Raw genomic sequence first — 23,031 nt, 5'->3', positions numbered from 1 at the left:
CCATCTTATAAAGAGAGTGGAAAAGGCTTTCAGGAGCTGAATATTGTAAGACAAAAGCCAAGAACGTGAAACAAAGTCAAGCAGTTTAAGATTTCAGAAACAGACTGTTGCATTTCTAGTGCTGCACTGAATATTTTTAGTCATGGGTGTTCATACAACCAACATGGCGCTGCTCCTTCTTCTGAAAACCAAGAAGGGGTTGTTTCTGTGCACAATGCTGATGAGTTCAAACAAGAAGAAAGTATTGTCCAGAGGGCAGCAGCTGCATCTGTGGATAAGTCTGTGCAATTGCATTCTGTTGCTATTGCTCAAAGTCGTTAAAGGCATATGGAGGAATCTACAGTGGAGCCGAGAAAACGCCAAAAGACCCTGCCAAATAGCCAGTAAGCCATGACAGTGTTCACTGTTTAGTTGTCAGTGCTGGGCCCATGGAAGCAAATAGTAAGGATTTTTCCTTTGGTTGGCAATGGAAGAACATTTTCAGCTTCTCATTTTTCACATCAGCTTTCAAACGGAGAATTCAAAAAGCCAGACTGGCTGCCTGACTGCCGTTCATAGGAAGGGGTACCGTATATGGAGAGACTTACAAATTAGATTGAAGCAAGAGCATACAAGTAATACACCCAGTGCCAAATGAATTCGCTGAGAGAACATTGGCACACTCTTTTTGGAAAGACTCGATTCAATTAGGCTACGTGCAATAGAAAACATCACTTTCTCAGGTTCATCGCACAATGGGAAGCTTGCTTTTTTCTTTTTCTTTTTAATCTATGAAGTTTCTGGGGAAATGTGACCTTGAGATGAAAAAACATCTCTGCTAAATTACCTCAATGGAAATTCATGATGATTAGCTAGGCAACCCCTATTCAAAACAAAAATTATTCCAATTCTTGGAAACATGATCAGGAAGGAAATTATTTCTGCTTCAAAAACTGCCAATTTTTACTCTATTGCAATTGATTGCACCCAAGACATTAACAAACAAGAGCAAGTGGCAAGGATTATTAGATTTGTTCCTGCAGAAGAAGCAGCGGAGGTGGGAGAAGGCAGTGCTTAAGAGCCAAGGAAATGGTGCTGGATGGTTGAAGATGGTGGGGGTGTCTACTGGTGCTGGAGTAGACAGATGCGCACCATTAGCTGGTAAAGGAAATGGGAATCTCACTAAATAAGCTGAAACGCCCAGGCTGTAACAAGAAGGCAACTACAAGAGGCAAACAGCAGCATTCAGAAGTGAATTTGGAGCCTTTGTGGCCCATGCCACACCCATATTTGAATCCCCTACTCAGTGATACTGTGAGTTGTTACACAGACGTTGCAGCATTAGTTGGTGTCTACTGGATGCTGCTTTTGCAGCCTTGCTGGGATGCAGCGTGCCGACACGTGCCTACCCCTCCCCATTTCCAACACCCTTACCTGTACGAATATGGGCATTGGCACCACCCGCACATACTAGTACCAAGCTTAAGAAGAGCCAGGCATAGGGCTTCTCTTCCTGACCAGACATGTCTTCCTTCTGGGCTGCATGGGTCCAGAGCTTCAAGAGCCAGCCAACAAGCTAGCCCTCACCTCGTGTTTAGGGCTGTCTTGTGGCCGACTTCCAGGAGCCTGTGCCCGGACAGAAGGAACCCTGGCTTCAGCCAGGGCCATGGCTCATGCTGGCCCCAACCTCTCTCTCAGCAAATTGTACTCTTGGCAACACCAGTGGCTGGATGATAGAGAGGTTTTCTATGCAACCCTGGGCCAACAGGAGAGGAGGGGGCAGTCCTCTTTTGTGCACTCACCTGCTTGTTAGATCACTTACCCATGCCATGGGGGGATACAGGCTCTGACGTGGCTAATTACAGGTTAAGGGCACCAGAGAGAGGCAAGAAGTCTTTTTTTTTTTTTAATCCAGATGATGAGACAGTTCTTCTTTGATCTGGGTGACCATTTCCTTTCTTTCCACTGCTGCAGAGAGTTAAAGCCCACGCCTCATTGCTCAGAATATGCCTTAACCAGCAGCCTTGCAGGAAATTCAGGACAAACCCTGCTGAGTTCTTCCCCTTGAAACTGTTGCCTGTGGCACTCACTAAAGAGACCCAACTTCCATCCAGTAACTGAGTGGTCAGAGCACCCACCACAGATGCTGGAGAGTCTGGCTGTACTCCCTCATCTGGCTGAGAGGCTTCAAATCCCTGCCTCCCAGGAGACTACCTAACGCAGGAGACTTCAGGCAAACTCCCACTATTTGCAAGGGCTGCCTTTTATAAAGCTACCTGGCCCTTACCTCCATCAGCTAGATGAGCCCCACCAAAAGAACTGCAAGCACAAACCCAGCCAGGCAGCCACTGTAAAACAGGCACTAGTGAAACACCGACACTAGTGAAATCAGGCACCCAGAAATTCAGGTCTTCAAACCACCAGCCCACAGCAAAGCCTCTTCATTTTCCTAGTTGCTCCTCTCTTTCTGTTTCCAACTAGACAAGCTCCCTCTGTTATTTTCTCTATCTGCTGATGGTGCCCTTGTCCCCCTGCTTTACCTGTAGCAAGATAAAGGCAGTTTTGATGGTTTGGGCATTTTGCCTGGCAGTTACGCATGAGACTTGTTTCCCATTTTCAAGAACAGGTTAGCCCAACACTTGTCTAGGATGGTTTAGAAAGGGAAAATCCTGTCGTGAACAGGGTGTCGGACTAGACGTGACCTTCTGAGGCCCCTTCTAGCCCTACTTTTCTATAAGTCTGTAATATACTTGGGTGTGGATGCAAGATGCACTTCTCCTGAAGCTGTTACACTGTGAAGAAAAGGTGATGGCCCAATGAATCCTAAATTATTTTCTCCACACAAGGACGTTGCCAGGAGGGGCAGACAGAGTCCACATGCTCTGTGTAAACCGGCAATTCTCAACCAGGATGGCACAGCACCATGGGGTGCCTTGACATCCTCTGTGGGGTACCATGCACTGTTAGCACTATTAGGTTTTCAAGCATGATTCACACGATAAACCCAGATATTTCAAATAGGAACCCACAGTGTTGAAAACAGTCTGTCCTGTCATGGTCTTTCTGAGCTCTTTGCAACAGAAAAATGGCTCTGTTATTTTTTTGTAGCCAAAAATAAGTGAAAGCTAAGAGCTGGCATTTTCCAAGGGGTGTCTTGAATCTACCCTGGGGTGCCTCACGTCTAAAAAGGTTGAAAACCACTGGCACAGACTTGTTAGGGATATCAGTCATGAGTTTGGATCCTCTTCAGACAAAGGATGGATCTGAATCTCACTCTGCTTCCCCTTGGACAGCCACTCCAATCAATAGGCTGGCAGAAATGCACTGTTTCTTCACAACAAACTTTAGGATCTTGGCAGGCAACTGGGAGCTGGAGCATGCCCAAAAAGCACATTGGAGTCTGTGAAAACATAAGCTCCTGCCCTTATTTCCAAATGTCTCCAAGTGCACTCAGGGTTGTGTTAACATTGCCTGTACCCATTGCAAGCAGCAAATGAGGTTTTCCAAAAGCTAAGGATATAAAGAGATATCTGGATCGTGCAACATCTGTCTCAGCTGGTGATTCTCGCTTTAATTGCGTTTGAATGCCAAGTTGCCAAGAGTATTGATTCAAAAAAGGAGTTTGCCTGTAGTAATTCAAGAAAAGTACATCTCATGGAAGAACTTGGCCCTTCACCCAAGTCTTTGAGGACAAAGCTTTAAACAGATTTGGGACCTGTGTTTGATTCGCAAGTTCTTCACTATATTTTATTTATGCATCAAGTAAACTCAAATGATTAATTTAATTTTCTTAGTATTCTCTTGGTGAGTTAGGAACTTGAAGTCCTCTTGCCTACCCTAAAGGGTAGGCTAAAGCTGGCACAGAGCTCTAGACTTGTTTCAAAGGAGATAGCGGCAACAATAAAATGAGTTAAGGTGGAAGCTGGGACTTAGACCTTCGGGTTCTATTCCCAGCCGGCCAGGGATTTGGGGGGAAGTTACACCGCACACTTGGACCATACTAAGGACATTTAAAATGCGAGCATCCACATGTTAAAGTTCGTTAACTTGTGCCCTCTTGAGCATGTCAAAGTTATACCACTTCAGGCGAGGGTTAACTCTAGGCCTTGCTACCCGGGTTGTATTAGGGTCATTTCAGTCTGCACCACGGAGACAAAACCAGTAGTTTGCAGTCCTCCAGCATCCCAGGATACATCACTCCCAGTCCCCCCGATGGCAACCTGCTGACCGAGCTGCTGTTTTTCAACCCGCTGCTGGCGGTCTCGGTGCCGGGTTCGCTCGAGGTCTCCTTGAGGATGGACTGGGTGGGCATCACCCGGATCGGAGACCTCCTGGACTACACTGAGCAAGGATGGCTGAGCCCGGTGGCGCTGGCCTGGCACACAGGCTCGGCCATAGAGCGTGCAACTTGCTCGCGCCTAGTATGGGAGGTGAAAGCTGCGCTGCCCGCAGACACCCTTGCCTACGTTGACCAGGTCCTGTGAGAGAGTGGTCCCTGACCTCCTGAGTCCCCCAGGCCAGTGGAGTTGCTTATTGGGTCCACCTCGTGGCAGGCCCTGGGGTGCTCCCTGGCACACCACACATCTAAACTGAGGGACACTAGCCCGGTCCGGTTTTCCACGGCCCATCGACGCCAGCTATACACGCTCGTCCACCATATGATCCACCACACCACCCTCGTGGCCCACCAGGACACCGCCTGGCGAGACTATTTTGGCGAGGGCAAGGCCAACGGGCCCCAGTGGCAGAGCCTGTATTCCGATCTGATCCCCAGAGCCACCGGGAACCTAGGCTGGGGGCTCCTTCACAGGGCCGTCACGACGGGCGTGTGGCTGGCCCATTTCGAACCAGTCTCCGACCAGCGCCCATTCTGTTTTGAGAGGGAGACTCTGGCGCACCTTACCATCAAGTGCGCCAGACTGCAGCCCCTGCACCTCCTCCTCCAGAACTTGCTCCTCAAGTCCTGGCTGCACTACTCCCCTCACCTTTTTGTTTATGCACACCCCATCCGTCGCCCCACTACTGGTCAACCTCCTCCTGGCTCTGGCCAAGCTTGTCATCTGGCTATCCAGGAAGAAGGCTCTGGCCAGGAAGGCTCCCGATGACCTCGTGGCTGTTTCCTCGGTGTCCTTTGCACGCATCTCCGGGCGGAGTACCACTGGGCAGTAGCCGCCGGCGAGCTCTCTCAGTTTGCGAGCCGGTGGGCACTGTCTGGGGTGCTCTGCTCCGTGTCCCCCGGAGGAACACTAGTTTTGAACCTATGACCTGCATGAACACACCCTGTTTTCTCTTTTGTTGCCCCCCATAATTTATTGGTGTTTTTAAGGTGCTGGTCGCCTTACCCAGTGGCGGCCCCCTTGCAGTTTTAGGCTTTTAACTTTTTTAAAGCTTTTAGCCTTTTTTAAACCGCCCACAGAACATCAAGTGCCGGACGCCAGTGCGACACCCCACTCCTGAACTTTTAGTTGATGTCATCATAGCGCTGGTTGCGTACTGCCAGAAAAGCATTGCGCAATGGCGATGATGGCCAGGCTGGACCTGCCCCCACTGGGGCGTAACATTGGGCCATCTCTGGTCTCCCACAAGGGATCCGGAGGACATAGAGAACTCGGCCGCCGACCACTGGCGACCCCCAGATCCAGCGGCACATCCGCGTTGACAGAGGACATCAAATAGTCCCCACGCCTCCCCATCTTCAACCAGAGCAGGGATAGACTCCAGGTATCCTGCCTTCTAGCCATGCCCCTACTCACCACACTTCTAACGACAAGAAGCAGTACTAACTCTTAACATGCAACTAATGTTCTAACTTCTACACCGCTTAACACGCCGCAGGTTTAGTAATGGTCTAAGTGCAACGTGTATCTTCACTTACTGTGTCATCTCAGGCTAGCTGACTCCCATCTCCATGCAGATGGGACGCAACCTAGCTACAATTGCTGCCCCTTTTGCAGGTGCTCCAAGCTCTAGTGTGGAAGACGGCTTCCTGTTTGCTGTACTGAATAGGTCCAGGAGCATGATTAGGTCCTTTGGTTGTGGCCGTGTTGGTCTAAGGACATAGGCAGGCAAGGTTCTTTGAGTAGACTAGGTGCTTTGCACTTACGCTTTGCTGAAAAGCCCTTGGCCACCCACTGACATGGATAAAATGTGGCGGCAGTAGAAGTACCATGAGGAAAGACAGGGGACAAGTGCATCTTCATCCAACAGGAGCGCTAAACACTCTTGCCTTTTGTCAGGTAATGAGCAGCATTCCTACCACATATGGTTTCTATTTGGAGAAGGCAAATGAAGACACACATTAGTCATTCAAGCCCCAAGGTATCCTGTGACACTAAATGAAAAATTAGTAGTTAGGTGATGTCTCCTCAGGAGGCCTTTGATCCTGCTGCGACTATAATGAGACCAAGCAAAGGAACACAAAGCGAGTCTTAGAGAAATGAGATACAGAATATCAAAAGGTCTTTTCCTAAACAGTCTGGAGTTAAATTAAATACACTTCCCCTGACTGCTGTTGAACAGCTCAACTTTCATCCCAGTGAGCTTTGTTTGGGTGTGAAAAATGCCAGGCAAACGGCGGCTGGATTGATTCATCATGTTTTCTAAATAGGGGCAAACAAAGCATAGCCAGGAGGATTGGCACAAAGCTAAAAACCTATATATTTGTATTGTGTCCAGAGAGAGTTCAGGCCAGTACATCTCTATTGAGAGCACCTGGCCTAGACAAGCAGAGCTCAGCTGTGCCACAGCTTCCTATCGTACAACTACCCAGAGGAAATCACAGATTTACTCTGCACTCCTACAACACAGTTGTAGGAAGGGACAAGGGTCTAACTGGGGAGAATCAGCTGTGGGATTTGAGGACAGTGTAAACCGGGGTCATCCAAAAACTACAGTAGGGCAAAGCTGAGTAACACCAGCTGAGAGTCTAGCTCTGGTTTATGAAGTTTTTAGCTGTTCTTCAGAATCAAAGAACTACAGTCAGTGCAAAAGATAGGAAACCTTGGATCCGCTAGCCCAAACATGCTACAGAGTGATGGAAAAAAGGGCTAAATACAATGTAAAATGTGTCTCTTTAATAGCCTGGGAACTGTATTTTCAGTTCTTACTTTAAAAGAAATCAGAATGTGAAGGGAAGGGGAGAGGAAGGGAAAAAAAAAATACTGAAAATGCCATAGTGCATTTGTTTTGCTAAATCCCATGTATGACCCCTGTTGGTTAGCAAACCATCCAAAGCAGCGCATCAGTAGAAGCAACAAAGTCCAGGATTGGGAAGCTGTTAGATGTCGCCCACCTTTTCATGGAGAGCAGAGCTGTGGGCACATCCTGCAAGTTAACTGGCACAAACACTAAAATGACTGACGTTGTATTTGATACTTTAGAGCTATCCACTGAGCATACAGACTGTGAGCGTTTCACTGGATGAGACAGAACCCATGCCGAGGAGCCCCAAACAATGGAAGACTTAGGAATTTGCACATTAAAATGCCTTTTACAGCTGGTTTTGCTGTCCTCCCCAGCGTCAAAGAGCTGTTGCTTTATCGGGGGTTTTTTGGTCCATCAGCCACTGAGGAAAGAGAAAAAGGTCACTTGTTCATCTTTTGATCCAGACCAGGGGAAAAGTTAGAACGATTTTCCTGCTGCAGCCAACGGGCCAGAGAATCTCACAGGGTGAGATTTCAAAGGCTCCCGCGTGGGCCTTTTCCCCAAGGGTTGAACCAGAATCTGTCATCTCAAAGATGTGCGTGTGAGCAGTACAGATATGAGCCAAGCATAGATAGTCCTAACCCTGCCCACCCCCGTCCCCCTCCCCACTCTCACACCTCCGACTCCAGGCTTGAGATTCGTCTCCAAGACCTGGCAGGGTAGGGGCTGTTCATTTGCTGGGCTCCCAGTAGGTCCCTCTTCTCCATATTGACCATCTGGAGAAAGGCTGGTTCCACTCTGCTTCGACCTCTGCAGTCTCTGTATACACTGTCAAAGTACATGGTCCTCCGGCTGTCCTCGTGGACCAAGTAGTCCCTGCTTCCAGGCGACCAGGGAGCCCGAGTGACGCACCCGGCACCGGAGTGTTCGCAGAGCAGGGGAGTCCCCTGGCAGAGCTGCCCCAAGCACACAGGCAGGTTGGTATAGGAGTTCATGTAGGCGTATTGTTTGTGCACCACCGTGGAAGAGGCCCGGTGCAGGCCTGCGGCATGTTGTAGGCACGCTTCCCTGTAGGAGGGCAGCCTGGCCGGCTGAGAATGGACGAGTCGCTGGCCCTCCCAGGAGAGCCTGGGGTTTGCCTCTGTGCATTTCCTATTGCACACGTAGCTGGGCTGAAGGGCTTCAGCAGGATAGTGCTGAACACTGGGCATCGGCATCTGCTTCAGAGTGGCTCTGGGAAAGAGGTCCGGTATGTCGCCTCGCATGGATGATTTGCCATCGTGCCTCTGCAGGCCCAGGGAATGGCGTTTCTCGTTCTGCTCCCAGGCAGAACGCAACAGGTTAGCTCTCCGGCCCAGCTTCTCCTTCCTCAGCAGAGGGAGATCTGCTGCTTCCGACTCTTTGCATGCTGTTGCTAAAGGTCTGCAAGTCCTATCTGCTTTTGGGAAGGAGTCATGGGTGCAAGAGGAAGGCAAGAAAGGGCTTTCCATGCCTTTCCTCTTCTCGGAAAGCAGCCTTGCAAAAGGGGTTGCTTCCCTGTGTCCGTCTTCCCTGTACCCCAGGAGAATGTTCTGGGGGAGGGTCTCCCTTCCGGCCCCCCTGACCCCTGAGCGCTTGTGCTCTTTGTAGATGTCTGGTGGAGGAAGCTCCCTGGGAGGCTTCCCTGGCGAGAGAGTTGTGCTCACGTGGTTCCCCAGCCGCACGTGGTTTCTACACTCGGCTGGAGGGGTGGTCTTCACCAGGAGGTGGGGGAAGCTGCTCACGGTGGAACCTGGAAGAGCTTTATCCCCAGAGCAGCTTCCTCGAAACTTCAGGGGTTGCAGAAACTGAGGCTGCTTGGTTATCCCCCTCCATTTCTCACTGGCTGACAGCCGGGAGTCCACAAAGGACTGCTGAGGGGCAGGGAAGGGTTGAGGAATGGCCCTCTGAGCATAGGCTTGCCCCAGCTTCTCTGCAGCTGCCACGTTGGAGGAGTTGGTGGGCCTGTTCAACCCACTGCTGTTCTGCACAACGAGCTGAGGGGTCCTGAGGGAGAACGTGGTCTGGAGGTTTTCGCTCCGGTTAGTCCAGTTCTCAATGGTGCGCGTGGCGTTCTCCAGGGAGCTCCCAACGCTGGCCGTCGATACCATGTCCTTGGCAGCCTGCAGCATCTTCAGCACATTGGCCTGAGCCGAGTTAGCAGTGACGTCTGGTGTGTGAACGCGGACGGGGCTCTCCAAATTCTGGACTCCACTGAAACAGCTATAAATGCCCTGAGAGAGAGAAAGAGCAACAGAATGACCAGATCACCCCTGGGACCATGCTTGGAGTGAAGCGGAGGGCAATGAAGGGGATAAGCCAAAGCAATCCATTGCGTACAACGTTCACATTCACAGGGGATAAAGCTGCTAAATGTGAATATCAGCTGGGAACCATCCCACGAATGGAGGCAAGCCTCACATCAGTGCTCTGGGCCTTGACCACCCAATATAAGGCTCTGTATTTCAAGCATTTCCTCTTTTTCCATTAGATTCATCCTTGAATGAGGACACCAGTCACCATATGGACTTGAGGGCAGAGAACTTCCCACCCCACCTTCCTAGCCCTCCTTCAAGTTCCACCTGCATGGCCAGAGCCAGGATTTCATCTTTTCTTCTCATACCCCACCATCCTAGCTTGGCATCATTCACTCACTCGCTCTTGTTCATCACATGCAGCAAGGGGCTTATGGGAGAAATAAAATATATACACTGAAGTTAATGCCAATCAAGTTTTAGATAAATGCTTGGCTGGGCTGGTTGAGTCAGGGACAGTCCTGCCTTGAGCATGAGGCTGGACTAGATGTGAACTCCTGCGATGCCTCCCAGGCCTGTGATTCCACTTATGATCAACTCACACAGCTTATGGAGGGCCTACCGGGGAGTTCCAGCACCCTCTTCCCTGACTCTGTTTAACTGGTGCAGGATGGTTTCCTTATTGACAAGGTTCCTGTGAATCCACTGTTGTGTTCACCCCAAGTATCGAGAGAAACAAGATGACTTGCGTCACCTGTATGGTGAAGTGAACCACCATGCTGGCGAGCGCACGCTACTTTAGGAACTGATGGCACCAGCTAGGTAGCTGAGCTTGCTCCTTGATCTTCTCCCTTCTAGATGTCTGCAGACTTGACTTTGGGTTTCTCCAGTAAGTGGCAGAATCTGCTCTTACCGTATTTCTTGTATATAACTCACACCCCAATTTCCAGGAGCTGGCAGGGAGGTGGGGTGTTAAAAAAAAGATGCGTGTTTTATGTGAGATATTCCAGTATGCTGTGGATAAAGTAAAACTAAAGAAAGTTCAAACTTAGATTCTCCAAATCACAATAGCACATGCAAATCTCTCACAAATTGTTAGAGATCAGGTTCAGGCTGGACATCGGGAGACATTACTTTGCAGTTGGGGCTGCCAGGCTCTGAAACGGGCTCCCAAGGGAGCTGGTGCTCTCCCCTACCTTGGGGGTCTTCAAGAGGAGGCTGGACAGATATTTGGCTGGGATGATATGACCGCAGCACCCATTCCTGCCCGGGGCAGGAGGTCAGACCTGATGATCTGTTTAGGTCCCTTCTGACCCTAAGTACTATGATGCTATGACACTATCCCCAATAACCACTCTCAATTGTTTCCAGTATGCTTGAGAGCAATGACAGGGAGTTCCCCTGAAGCAGCTTCATACACCTTTCTGGATTTGGAATGTGTGAGCAAGAGTGGGGCGTATTTAAGAGTGCCCAGGAGTGCTGGGGACATGTTATAGATGCATCCTATAGAGACAGCTGCAGCATAACCTCCCTCTGCCAGTTTCTGCCTCAAAAATGCCTGATCTGGAAGGACTTCTCTAGGGGCAAAAAGGAAATCATCATGGCCTGCCCAGTCCATGCCTTCTTGCCAAGATGGTCCACAAGCAGAATGACCACAGAAATAGCTTTCATGTTCTGAATGAAGCAATGGGAGTGCACCTCTCCCCCAGACACCAAACAGCCATCGGGCACTAATTCCTTTCTGTTGCTACTGACCAGGACCACATTCTGGTCTGCATCCTAGGGGCAAAAGACTCAGCACCATGGTAAGAGAGGAAACCACTCTGCTCTTATTGCTGGGGGCACACTAGATCTTCCTGAATACCTCAGCTCCAAGGGGGATGCAAGTGGGACGTGATCATGGAACAGCAGTGTATAAGGTGGGCAGGGGCTTAGGCACTTACCCTGCTGATGGCCAGGAGGAAGTCAAGTTTGTGCGACTTGGGGACAGAGTGTCGCAGTTTCCAGTACACGAGGTGTTCCCAAGCAAAGACCAGCAGGCTCAGACCCATGGCCACCAAGAGCATGTAGAAGACACCAGCCATGTTATCAATATCCAGCTTGCTGCTCATCACCTCATTCTTCTCATTCTGGCAGATGCCCGACAGCCACACCGTCTCCAGCTTCTGGGTTTCCCCTGGGAAACAGTTATGCACAGAGGGACAGAGTGAAATCCTGGCAAGGCGCTTCCTGTGTCCAAGCAGCCAGCATCACCCTCCCGCCCCTCCCTTCACAGCCTAATGTCTCTCTTGTTTCAGGACCGGGACAAAAATCAGTGTGCCCTGAAAGTGGTTATGAATGGGAGGAACACCCAGCTCTGGTGGCAGCGAGTACTGTACCAAGACACGTCATGTTTGCTCTGTGCATGTGATACCCCCCCGAACCAAGAGTAGTGTAGGCGTCTCAGCCCAGCACAAACAACCCCTGCTTCTCAGTGCTCCCAACAGAGCTGTGGCACATGCAGCATGTTGGGGAACAGACATACATGCTGATCCCCATCCATATAAGGGACATGCTTATGCCGCCATTTTCCCTTCTAAATACCATCCACTTTCCTTCCCTCCTTTCTTCTATCCATCTTGCTCTTTCTCCATCCTGACAAGCCTCTTTTCTCCCCTCTCATCCTACCACTCTCTCCCTTCCCCCTCTAACACATTACACTTGACATTTTCTCAGCTCTCACTCAGTTATATTTTACTCCCAAGCCCTACGTTGCCTTGCTTGCTCCCCCGCCCACCTTACATTTTGCACACAGATCACTTGAAGTCTCAAACCTACCAGAAGTGTTTTATTTCCTTTGAGAAGGAAGAGAGATTTCAGAAAGAATAACTTCCAGACACCAAACAGGAGAGACTGGGCCTGATTTAATGTTAACCACAAACAACCCGACAGAAAAGAACAGCTTTCTGAATCCTTCTTGGTACTTTCTCTAACATGCAGCTCACCCGACAGAGCCTCTGCTTGACTGCACAGAGTCCGGCACCAGGTTTCTCGAAGGTACTCAGAGAAAAGATACTCATCCTAAGTGATTTCTATGGAGCAGAGAGCCTGAAAACTTTGGGGGTCAAGATTCTCAGCAGATGCAATTTCTGCTAGCCGAAGAGGGGCCCGCTATCTGGATGACTCTGTAATGCAAGTATTGGCTTGAAGGGGCTGCAGGATCCTCTCCTGGTTCTTAAGGATTTCATTTTTAAATAAAACAGCAGCAGCTTTGTATCACAGAGAAGAAGGAGAGAGAGACAGAGAGAAAGAGAAGATGAAATAAGCAGGAGAAGATGAGAGATAGGCAACCCTCCTTTGTAATGGCTGATTCTTGTGATAACATTGTTGGCTCAGCTCTGCAGGGAAAGAAGTGTGATAACATTGTTCTGTGACCTCTGGGAGGGATGAGCTGTAAGACCTTCACCAGGTAAGGGGTGGACTATTCCTGCTGCCCAGCTCCCGGCAGGGAAAGATACCCACCGTCTCCCAGGAACTGCAGAAGAGCCAAGTCGATCGCCCTCTTCCACCGGGAATCCTTCTGGAGGGCAATGCCATAGCCAGTGGTTGCAAAGACTTTCCCACTGCCAATAGTCACCAGCTTGCAGCCCTCATCCTTCCCAGCCATGTAATTCAGCACCGCAGCATCGTAGATAAAGGCATCCAGCTTCCTGGAAGCAAGGAGAGAGATCAGCGCAAGGGCAGCACTCAGAGAGGCAGGAAAGAATTAGATACAATCGGGGTAAAACTAGTGAAGGAGGAAAACGAATATTACTATTTCCAGGGCATTGGATACCCCAAATCTCAGACCTCCATGTTCCTTTCTACCCAAGGCGGGGCTGCTGAAATTTCAGGCAGCTTACCAGCTCCGCAGTCAAGAAACCCAGGCTCAGGAGGAATTTGGGCTTCATATGCTCCCAAATTGGTGAAGGCTGCCTTAAGCAAATCCCATTGCTCCAAGTGAGATCTTCTAAAAGGCAATGACACAACTGTACAGATCCCTTTGCACACCACTGAAATGTGGCCACCACGGTAGTGAAATGCATCAGCTGCTTAACAACTCACAGCAATGCTATACAAATAGTTTAGGGACTAAAGTGAAGGGACAGAAAAAACCAACCTGTCTCCTTTGGAAATTACACTGTCAGAATGCAATTACCAGAGCTGAAGTGCAGCAGGCTGCTAGGGTTGATGGCCCTGTGTGCATACAAGGATTGCCATGGGTTCACCAAGGGCTGCCAGGCATCAGGATGTCAAATTTGTCACCTCTAAAAGATGGTGATGCCATGGGCGGGGGGGGAGGAAATGATCTGCACAGGAGACACCCAAGGAGCTTGGGGTTTCCTGCTATCTGCAGTGGGAGTGCAGCTGTCTCTCTCAAAGTTGCCACCCTTTGGAAAGGGCCATTGTGAAAGCCACAATCACTCAATGAGCTGGAGATTGTGCAACAAACTTCACCTTCACCCTCCCAGGTCCCCAACATAAATGTGAATGTGGCATAAAGCATCCCTCCTCCTTCAGGCAAAAGCTTGCCTGAGGTAGCAGAGAGCCAGGACGGAAGCATCTTGCCTGAGGAGCTGGAGGGGAGACGTACCCCATTTTGAGGCTGGTCAGTGCATCCTCCACTGAGCGCTGGTTGTATTTCACCATGTGCGTGTGCATGTCGGGGTAGTTGCTCCGAATATTCCTCTCTGTGCTGCCGTTGGGAACGGTGCCAAACCGGAAAGGCGGGTACTGCTCCTGGGGCCGCTGGAACTGGAAAGGGAAGCGCCACAAACCACAACCAGTTGCCTTGTCCACAGCAACCAGCACTGCAGTCAAGCATCCTCTTGGACTTTCCTTTCAGCCCAATGTTAGAACAAGCCTGCGCCTGTATCCGGCCTCTTTTCCTTTCCTCCCCTTCCTATCTATTCCCACCCTGTCACTGTCCATCTAGCTGGCTGAATACTGGGCTGACGTGTCCACAATGCAGTTCTCACTTTGTTAACATCTATATGACAGTGTCCAAACCCGCAGGTCCTGACAAGCCCGAGTCAGGGCCCACACTTGTATCCCCTCTTCTCAATTCTCACTCCCAGCCTCCTGTAACAGGGCTCTCATACACGCGCCCCTGCCCGCCCGCTCCAGTCACTTTCCATCTCTTTTTCTATCTTCCCCCACTTGCACTATTCCTCCACTTCAGACATTTTAAAGCCCTGTGGTAAACAGCCCTTTACTCCTCCTGAAGATGCAATGGTTGAGATAAGGTCTTCTCCATCTCACGCTGATAGTGGTAACAGAACTCCATTATTTATGTAGGGCCAGATTCTGCTTTACACTGCAGGTGCCCAAGTGGACTTAAGTGACTAGACGTGATCCTATTCCACCCTACTCAGATCCCAGGAAAACCGCCAGTGAAAAACTAGATGGGTCATTCCTCTGCTCGCTGCTTTTTGTGACTTAGTTGTGAGACTCAGATGAAGGCGAGTTACAAAAGTAGGCACGCTCATGCTTTTCAAGGACTCGAGCAGAGTAGGACAGGATCACATGTAGGCAGCCAAGTCTACTTTGGTTTCCAAAACGTGAAACAGGATCTGGCCCACAACATGTTTCACCCACAGATCTCAAACTGCTTTCCAAAGGTACATTTCACTGTTCCCATTTTGCAGATCAAGGAAACCAAGGCACAGAGCTGGAGCTGGGGCTCAAACCCACATCTCCTGACCACTAGTCATGTAAGCATTGTCTGTTGAGCCCTACGGCCTCTCATGGAGGGGCAGGACAGCACTGCCAGAGTTCAAGGTGGTGCCAGCTTCTCAAACTCTGCTTCCTATAGAAGGCGATTCTGTTCGGAAAGGTGCTCCTAGCTGATGGCCAGCCCATGCTGTGTACTCAAGAGGGGGCACATCAAGAGGATACACCACATCAGTGTCTCCCACCACAGCATGGGAATGACTCCTCTGGACTATCCATGGACGACAGTGGGAGGAAAGAGCCCAGCAATCCCCTGTTCTGCATGAGAGCCTGCTCCTTGGTTCCCTCCACTAGCTTTTCACTTTTTGCTCTCCACCTTGGCTACTTCTGTGGATTTCTCTTCTGCTCCTTCTTTTCAGCAATGAGATCTGTTCCCCATTAGGTCAAAAGACTTCAACGTCCTCCAATCTGTGTTCCCCTTCAATCCCTCGCCTTTACCCCGACTCCTCTTGGATGAGTGGCTAGGTCTACCCACAGTCCCTTCTCCTATCAATGCACCTTATGCCTCATACAGAGCAGGGTAAGTATGCTGCATGGGTTGTATACCACCACCATCTCCAGCTGCTAGCCTCACTGTACCAGAGATGTAATGACTGGAGTAAGAGTCAGGATGAGCAGTAACAGAGCTTTGATGGATTCAGCACGTGGTTCTTTGTAGCTGGTTTCATAGAGAGTCCCATGCTACACAAGCCTGACTTGATCAGGTTAGTTCAGAAGGTGAAGCAGGTTTAGTCAAGACTAACACAATCCCTTGACCCTAACCTCCATGTGGCCTACTCTGCCCAGCCATGCATGCACTCCCAGACTGCATTTGTTTGCCCGGAGCCCGCCTCACCTTCTTATCGCTCAGCCCAGAGACAGTGTCAATGTATTGCTCCTGGATCATAAATGCCGCCAGGTTAGCTGTGTAGCTGGCTAGGAATATCACAGCAAAGAAAGCCCAGATGAGCACCATAATCTTACTGGTGGTGCCTTTTGGATTCTCAATGGGCACCGAGTTATTGAAGACCAGTGCCCAGAGCAGCCAGATAGATTTGCCAATGGTGAAGGAGGGGCCACCGGACTCTGGAAGGAGAAAAGTGGCTGTGAGTGACTCAAAGCAGCTCAGATAAACTCAGTGCAGTTCTTCGACCTCAGGTATCCCTGTTTGTGTCTCGTGGAAAATGAACAGGGGCAACACCTCCTCTCGGGGCTGTTAGCCTGGAGCTTTTGATAAAAGAAGGATTTCCACTCCTACTACTGTTTCTTTTTCAATGTCTAATTTTCCTGCCAAATGGGGGCCCTCCCATCCCCCCTGAAAAAGATACAGGCAAGGAGCAGCTTTGGGGGAAAGTTATTGTCAATTCATTCTCTTTTTTTCCTTCTGGCATTTGTTGATATGAGAGAGAGAGAGAGAGGGATGGAGAGGTCTGAAACCCAGACCACACCAGTGCTGCAAAACTCTTGCAGTCACCTGCTTCGTGCTTCAGAGATCCTCAGATGAGTGTGTCAGAGGCTCTAGGTACTGAAGATACGTTGGCTTTACAGAATGCAGCCAGTAAAAGCCACCTGTTTCCCTAGGACTGAAATACCTTGGGGTCATATCCCATGGGTCTCTCTCAGCAGCATGACCTCCAAGCTGGTCCAGGCATGCCATCTCTTAAAACATCATCTTACCCTAACAGCTAATCTGTCATAGGCATTTCTATATCACCAGTTACTGCAGCTGCCAGGCACTGAGCTGTATGAAACACTAGGTAGAGATTGTTCAGCCATCGCTTGGTTCCAACATACTGGTGGGAAATCTGGAACAAAATCCTGCCAGAACAATGCAGGTGGCCCTGTTTCATTGGCCGGGGCATTTCTGGGCTGTGAAAGGAATAGATCTGGACCCTGCCAGACCTGTTTCAGGGTAGGATCCAAGACTGAATTTCAGCACAGAGAGACATGGAGACCTACTAACCAGCTGCTTTTTTGACCTCACTTCCTGAAACAGCTCAATACTTTGCTTGTAGTTAGGGCAAGTAGAATGGAAATGCATTTCCCTGTCCCACCACAACAGGGACATGTACCAGAAAAATTAAATAAGAGGGAAAGAAAGGCGGACAAAATCGAGACTACTCGAACCCAGAGCGAACAAATAGGTGGTAGCATGAGAAGTGGCGTGGCTGGTTCTGCCTGGCCGAGTTCGGCTGGAGTCTTTGTTCACTTGGAAGATGAAAGCTAAAAATAGGTTGCATAGTCTGCTGTGGGCTTTAAGTTGTCGTCTCCTGGAAGATAACAGCTTCCATTTCACTCCCCTTTCCTCCCCATGCCTGATCTCTGGCTGACTGGCAAAATACCTAGGGGAAATGCTGAGAAACCCCCCAGGTTCCCTGAACCTGGAGCGAGGCGGGGGTGCAGGGCAGTGATGCCCAGGTGGGGAGCAGAGAGGTCATTGCCAGTGTGTGAAAAGTAGAATAAGGGCACAGCAGGATAGATAAGCCTTAATGAATTTAATCAGAGACAGGCCTGTTGCTCTGCAAAGCAACAGAGAGAAACCTTCTCCCCCAGCTGGCAAGGATGCAGAACCAAACCAGAGGAACAGGCAGGACACAAATCCACCGGCAAGATGATCTGGCCTGATGGTGACAGCAGTGGATACAAATGGTTTGGAAGGAACTGGGTTCACCCGCTGCCATAATACCAGTCGACCCTGAACCAGCTTAAGGAATCTCTTCTAGCTTCATAGATTTCATAGACATTACGGCTGGAAGGGACCTCAGAAGATCATCGAGTCCAGCCCCCTGCCCCAGGGGCAGGAAGTCAGCTGGGGTCGAAGGATCCCAGCAAGATAAGCTGGGACAGTCTAAGGGTGCTCTTACAGGTTACCTGGAAAACATTTTACATCTGTTCTGACTTTACGATGGCACAACATTCCTGGCTTCAGAGCAGTTGCAGGTCAAATCTTAATGCCGTCTCCGACCTGCACAACTGTGATTCCCGCTAAAAGGTCTGGTGAGCAGGCGCATGGACAAGACCCAGGACTGTACCCCTCCTCTGGGGGGTTCGGGGGTGGGGAAGGTGGCATATAACTGCATGCTGTAGCTTTCCTTTGGGGCAGAGCCGTGGCTTCCCTCACCCGGCAGCCAGGAAAAGCCAGCCAGAGCTGCAGGTGGGAGGGAAAAAATCTTGAACAGGCAGGGGGAAAAAAGTAGAGAAAACAGAGCAGGGGGAAAAAAAAAAATAATAAAAAATAATAAGAAATTAAAATCTTGCATGTTTCACTGAACAGGGATTGAGTCGGGGGGCGGGGGGGAGTTGGGTCAGCACTCACACCAGGGTAGAGCCGAGACTCAGCATGCTCGCTGCATGCATAGTCTACTCCCCGGGACAGGAGAGGAGTGATTGCTTGCAGTCAGCACCATCCCCCTTCAGAGCAGTATTCAGGATCGTTGAACGCTTGTCCACAGGGAAAGGACTGGGAAGCCCTGGGAATGATGCATCCTGGGATGTTGGAGTTATGAAAATAGAGCTTTTTTTTTTTCCCCCTCCCTGGAACAGACTAGCAATGCCCTGGAACGACCTGGGTAAAACAGATCAAAAATAACAAGATGGGCATAAAACTTTAAAATGTTTAGAGGGTACCAAGCACAGGTTAACACCCTTTCATGGGTGAATGTTGCCATTTTAAGTGCCCTTAGGACAGTTTAAAGGTAACCTGTACACCACCCTAACAGAGCCATGGCACGAGACTGTGGTTTGGGAATGGCCCTGCGTGGAGTGGGGAGGGGGACACCTGTTACGCAGTCCACCCCTTTTCCAACCCCCTGCACAACAACATGTGCACACAGCCCCTTTGAGCGACTTACTTTTGCCACTAGTTAGGTTCTGGTTGTAGCCGACGGGGCTGAAATATTCAAACACGAAGACGGTGACAGCAACCACAGTGAGACACATCACAAACATCATCACCCACACTGCTGGACTGTAGGGCTCTGGAAGGCAAGGAAGAGTCAATCAGTGCTGCGTTGTGCTGCCTCGGTCCCATTGATTTGTGCGCACATGGCTGTAAGGCTTAAGCAAGTATAGACACCAGCCCCTTCACACTGACTAACATGGCAGGACCCAAACTTGAGCCTCAGAGAAACATCTCCCTTAAACCACATGCCCTATTACAGTGGTTTATCAGCCTTTTTTAGACTCAAGGCAACCCTTGTTAGACTTGAGGCCTCCTCAGAAAGTGCCACCTCTTTGTTTTTTACTTGGTTTTTCACTACGGAAAAATAATAGAGCAACTCTTCTCTTGCAAAGAACTCAATGACCGCAACAAGTCAGAACGCTATAGCGATTCCTATTTGAAACCTCTGGGTTTATCCTGTGAAACACGTTTGCACCCTTAACAGCGCTAACACTGCGTGACACCTCATGGCACCCTTGAAAGGATCTCAGTGCACTCCAGAGTGCCGCGGCACCCTGGTCGGGAATCACTGCTCTGTAAAGACAGACTTACCATTCCCAGCACAAGATGCACCCTATGGATCCCCTAGCCTTTGCTTTAGGCTGAAAGATGCCCTATACCTATGGTGTGGCATTGCCTATACACAGAGTACACTCTTCCTAAATACATTTCTCTCTTGCCCCATGTCAGTGAAATCAGAGCTGGAGATGGAAAGAAGCAGAGACACCCCATTCACAAGAGTTGAAGTCAGACCTGATGAAAGCAGCTAGAAGTTAGCAAGCAGGGGTCAGTGAGGAGAGAAGAAAGAGTTGTGGAAAGTGGTCTTGCAAAAATTTACCAACCCAAACATTGCATCTACTTGCCTGATCAAATCCTAACGGTGATGGCAGGAAACCTGAGGCATTATTCACATATCAAAAAATGTTACAAGTAATACAGACGCTAAGTGAACAGATTACTACAGCACCTAGGAGCCACCATCAAGGACCAGGCATTCATTGTACCAAGCACTGTAAAGACAAAGCAAAAAGGTGGTCCCGGCCCCTGACGGAGGAAGAACAGAATTGTAAGGCTAAGGTTACAAGTGGGTGCTCATTGGAATATATCCTGAATCGTGAACAAATGCTTATTTGAATACATCTGTTACAGAAGTGACTGCCTTCACACTGTTTGGGGTCATTTTCTAAGAGCGAGTGAGCTTCCCGATGAGAAAGCCTGGTAAGAAATCACAAACATTCACACTAGGAACCGCATCCTAAAAGCTACTTTTTCTCAGCCAGGAAACAGAAACCTATCCTGTGCCCGAGACATCCAGTCGAAACAGCCTGGGGAGCAACTGCTTGCAGTAAATCACTTGAACGCCAACTACAAACTGAGAATTATTAGTGGCAGAAATTATTCAGCAAATAAATTCCAGAAAAATGGGATGTAGCGATGGAAAAAAAAAATCACCAGCAGTAAAAAAGAGGCACAATAAAGCAGATATATTAATCATCGACTAAGCCAAGGGAGGGATTTACCAAGAGTAAACCTGCACTGTGATAGCCTGTAGCTTTAGTCTACCTAATTTAGGTAAGAATCACAGTGAAGGTGTGGCAGTGGGGGGCTGTGATGCTGGTCAGCTGTCCAGGTGAGCATTAGGGTACCCAGGGGTTTGCAGAGCCTGTATTGAAACTAACGGTGCTACAGCCTTGCTGTTACCTAACTAGATTAAAGCACTCCAAGCAGTGATCACACCTTCCCACTGCACTCAGGGCTCACCCAGTGAGAGACAGCAATAGAGAGGAGCAGAGAGGGAGAGAATAGGGTATGAAGAACCAAGACAGGCACAAAAGGAGGGAAGGAGATGCCAAGAGAGGGACAGAGATGAAAAGGGAGATGGGACAGCCGTGGAAAAGGGAGGCAGGAAGAGACGCCAACAGCAAGAGGCGTTGAGGGCAGAGAGGGACCAAGCAGAAGAGACAGTGGCAGTTGTTGGGTGACAGCAGCAGACACATGGAGTGATAGAGCTCCATCGTTAAAGGGCAGGCTGAAGGATGGGATTAATTCAGGCCCTCAAAATACATCAACCAAGGCCCATTTGTCAGCGTGTCCTTCCCTGTCAGGCAGGAGAGAAACTTTATCTGATGGCATCAGATGCCTTTCATTAGCATGTTGAGGGAGATGGGAGACCAAGGGAGGACACACAGCGTAGGTGAGACAAAATGAGTGGGGAACCTTGACCCTGGCTCCTCTTGGGCAGAACTTCCCTGCTCATATTTCCTGTGCCAGGAGGAAGAGATCATCATACCCAAGATGGCAAGGCCCAAATCTGGAGAAAGCAGAGAAACTGTAAAACCCCAGAGGCCTGGCCAGATACAAGTAACCGCACTCAGTGAGGGTTGCTCCTATGGCACGAGGCAAGTTTCCAAAGTAAGGTGGTGGGACACACCTTTCTGAAGAGGACTAAAGCCAGGGTGGTCCTGTCTCCTCTGACCCTGGTCTCACAGCCCCGGTGCCAGGGGACTGGCACATTTAGATTCCAGTTATCTGCCCTCCTCTCCACTGGCTCGGGGAGTCTGGCTGCACATTTAACCTGCAGTTCCAGAACACAGAAGGCAGAAAACTCTGAAGACGAAGAAACGATAACAGCTTTTGGCAGCAACATCTTGGGTTTGCACACAGGTTACAGAAACCTTCAAGGACCATATGTGCTTATACCAATGTGTAAGCAAGCATATCTAGCCTGGACAAGCTCACAAATATACACAGACCAACAGATGTGCTTACATAACACAGGCAGTCCTCGACTTAGGGCGATCCGCACTTGCGGCGCTCCGCCATTTGCACCCATATTATTACTTACAGCGCTGGATCCTCACACTTATGGCACTACAGGGACATTTACATTGAGAAAGAGTCCCTGGACCAGTTTCTCAAAAAGCCATCAAGTATCCCTAAGTCTCCTCAAAATCAACCCAAAGAAGCTCTTCCAAATCCCATGACCCTGATGAAGGTGCTCCTTCACCTTCTGATTCAATAAAATGTTACGTGACTAGTTACTGTATTGCCCTGTTTAACTAATGTATATACAGTACACTTTAGAAAGCTTTATGCTGTACAGTGTATATCATTTATAGTTGATTAAACAGTTGATTTAAATATGATGTTTATGGTTATTTCTATAAAGAGTTGGGCATCAGGCCCTTGGTGAGGAACATAATGCCCTATTATAACATTGTTTCTACAGGAAAAATCAGATTCAACTTGCATCATTTTGACTTACAACACCTTTTCCAGGAGGCAACCCACTGTAAGTACGAGAACTGCCTGTACTGCACATGCCGTTTCTCTCCCACACATGTGTACACTTACACATGCACACATAGATATACATGTACACCTACATAGAGCAATTTACACAGGAAAATACTTTCACCTATATACTCACACACAAAGGAGACCCTCATGTATGAACCATGCAACATACACTGCAAATGTAAGCTCATGCACATAGAGACAGGCCATCAAGCTTGCACACACACCTATGAAAGTACAGGGGCAATATATACTCCCAGAAATGCTCATTCGCAAGGACTACAGGACTTTCCAACACAACACATGCAACACGCAATGCATATTCATCCACAAGAAAAGGATCTTGGAGTCATCATTGATGCCAAGATGAACATGGGCCGGCAGTCAGGAAGGCCAGCCGCACCTTGTCATGCATCCACAGATGCATCTCAAGCAGGGCCAGGGAGGTGATCCTCCCCCTCTATGCGGCACTGGTCAGGCCGCAGCTGGAGTACTGCGTCCAGGTCTGGGTGTCGCGCTTCAGGAGGGATGTGGACAACATAGAGAGGGTGCAGAGGAGGCCACTCGCATGATCAGGGGACAACAGGGCAGGCCCTACGAGGAGAGGCTGCGGGACCTGAACCTGTTCAGCCTCCACAAGAGAAGGCTGAGGGGGATCTAGTGGCCTGT

At 49.4% G+C, this 23,031-nt stretch overlaps 1 protein-coding gene across 1 annotated transcript in view; it reads right to left on the bottom strand.

Moving 5' to 3' along the window:
- Positions 1-7,038: 7,038 nt before the first annotated feature.
- GRIN2C (glutamate ionotropic receptor NMDA type subunit 2C) overlaps positions 7,039-23,031 on the bottom strand; it is a 48,709-nt gene continuing 32,716 nt past the window's right edge. Inside the window, exons 8-13 of the mRNA XM_090060654.1 lie at positions 18,977-19,102; positions 15,982-16,211; positions 14,008-14,168; positions 12,897-13,084; positions 11,339-11,571; positions 7,039-9,374 (exon numbers count right to left, since the gene is read on the bottom strand). Coding sequence (XP_089916780.1) covers positions 7,794-9,374; positions 11,339-11,571; positions 12,897-13,084; positions 14,008-14,168; positions 15,982-16,211; positions 18,977-19,102 — 2,519 coding nt within the window. The 3' untranslated portion in view covers positions 7,039-7,793. The remainder of the gene's footprint in view (positions 9,375-11,338; positions 11,572-12,896; positions 13,085-14,007; positions 14,169-15,981; positions 16,212-18,976; positions 19,103-23,031) is intronic.

This window comes from Crocodylus siamensis, chromosome 8 (genome assembly GCF_052110815.1).
Source record: "Crocodylus siamensis isolate JL-2025a chromosome 8, ASM5211081v1, whole genome shotgun sequence".
Taxonomy (NCBI): domain Eukaryota; kingdom Metazoa; phylum Chordata; order Crocodylia; family Crocodylidae; genus Crocodylus; species Crocodylus siamensis.
This window is presented reverse-complemented; position numbering and strand designations above follow the sequence as displayed.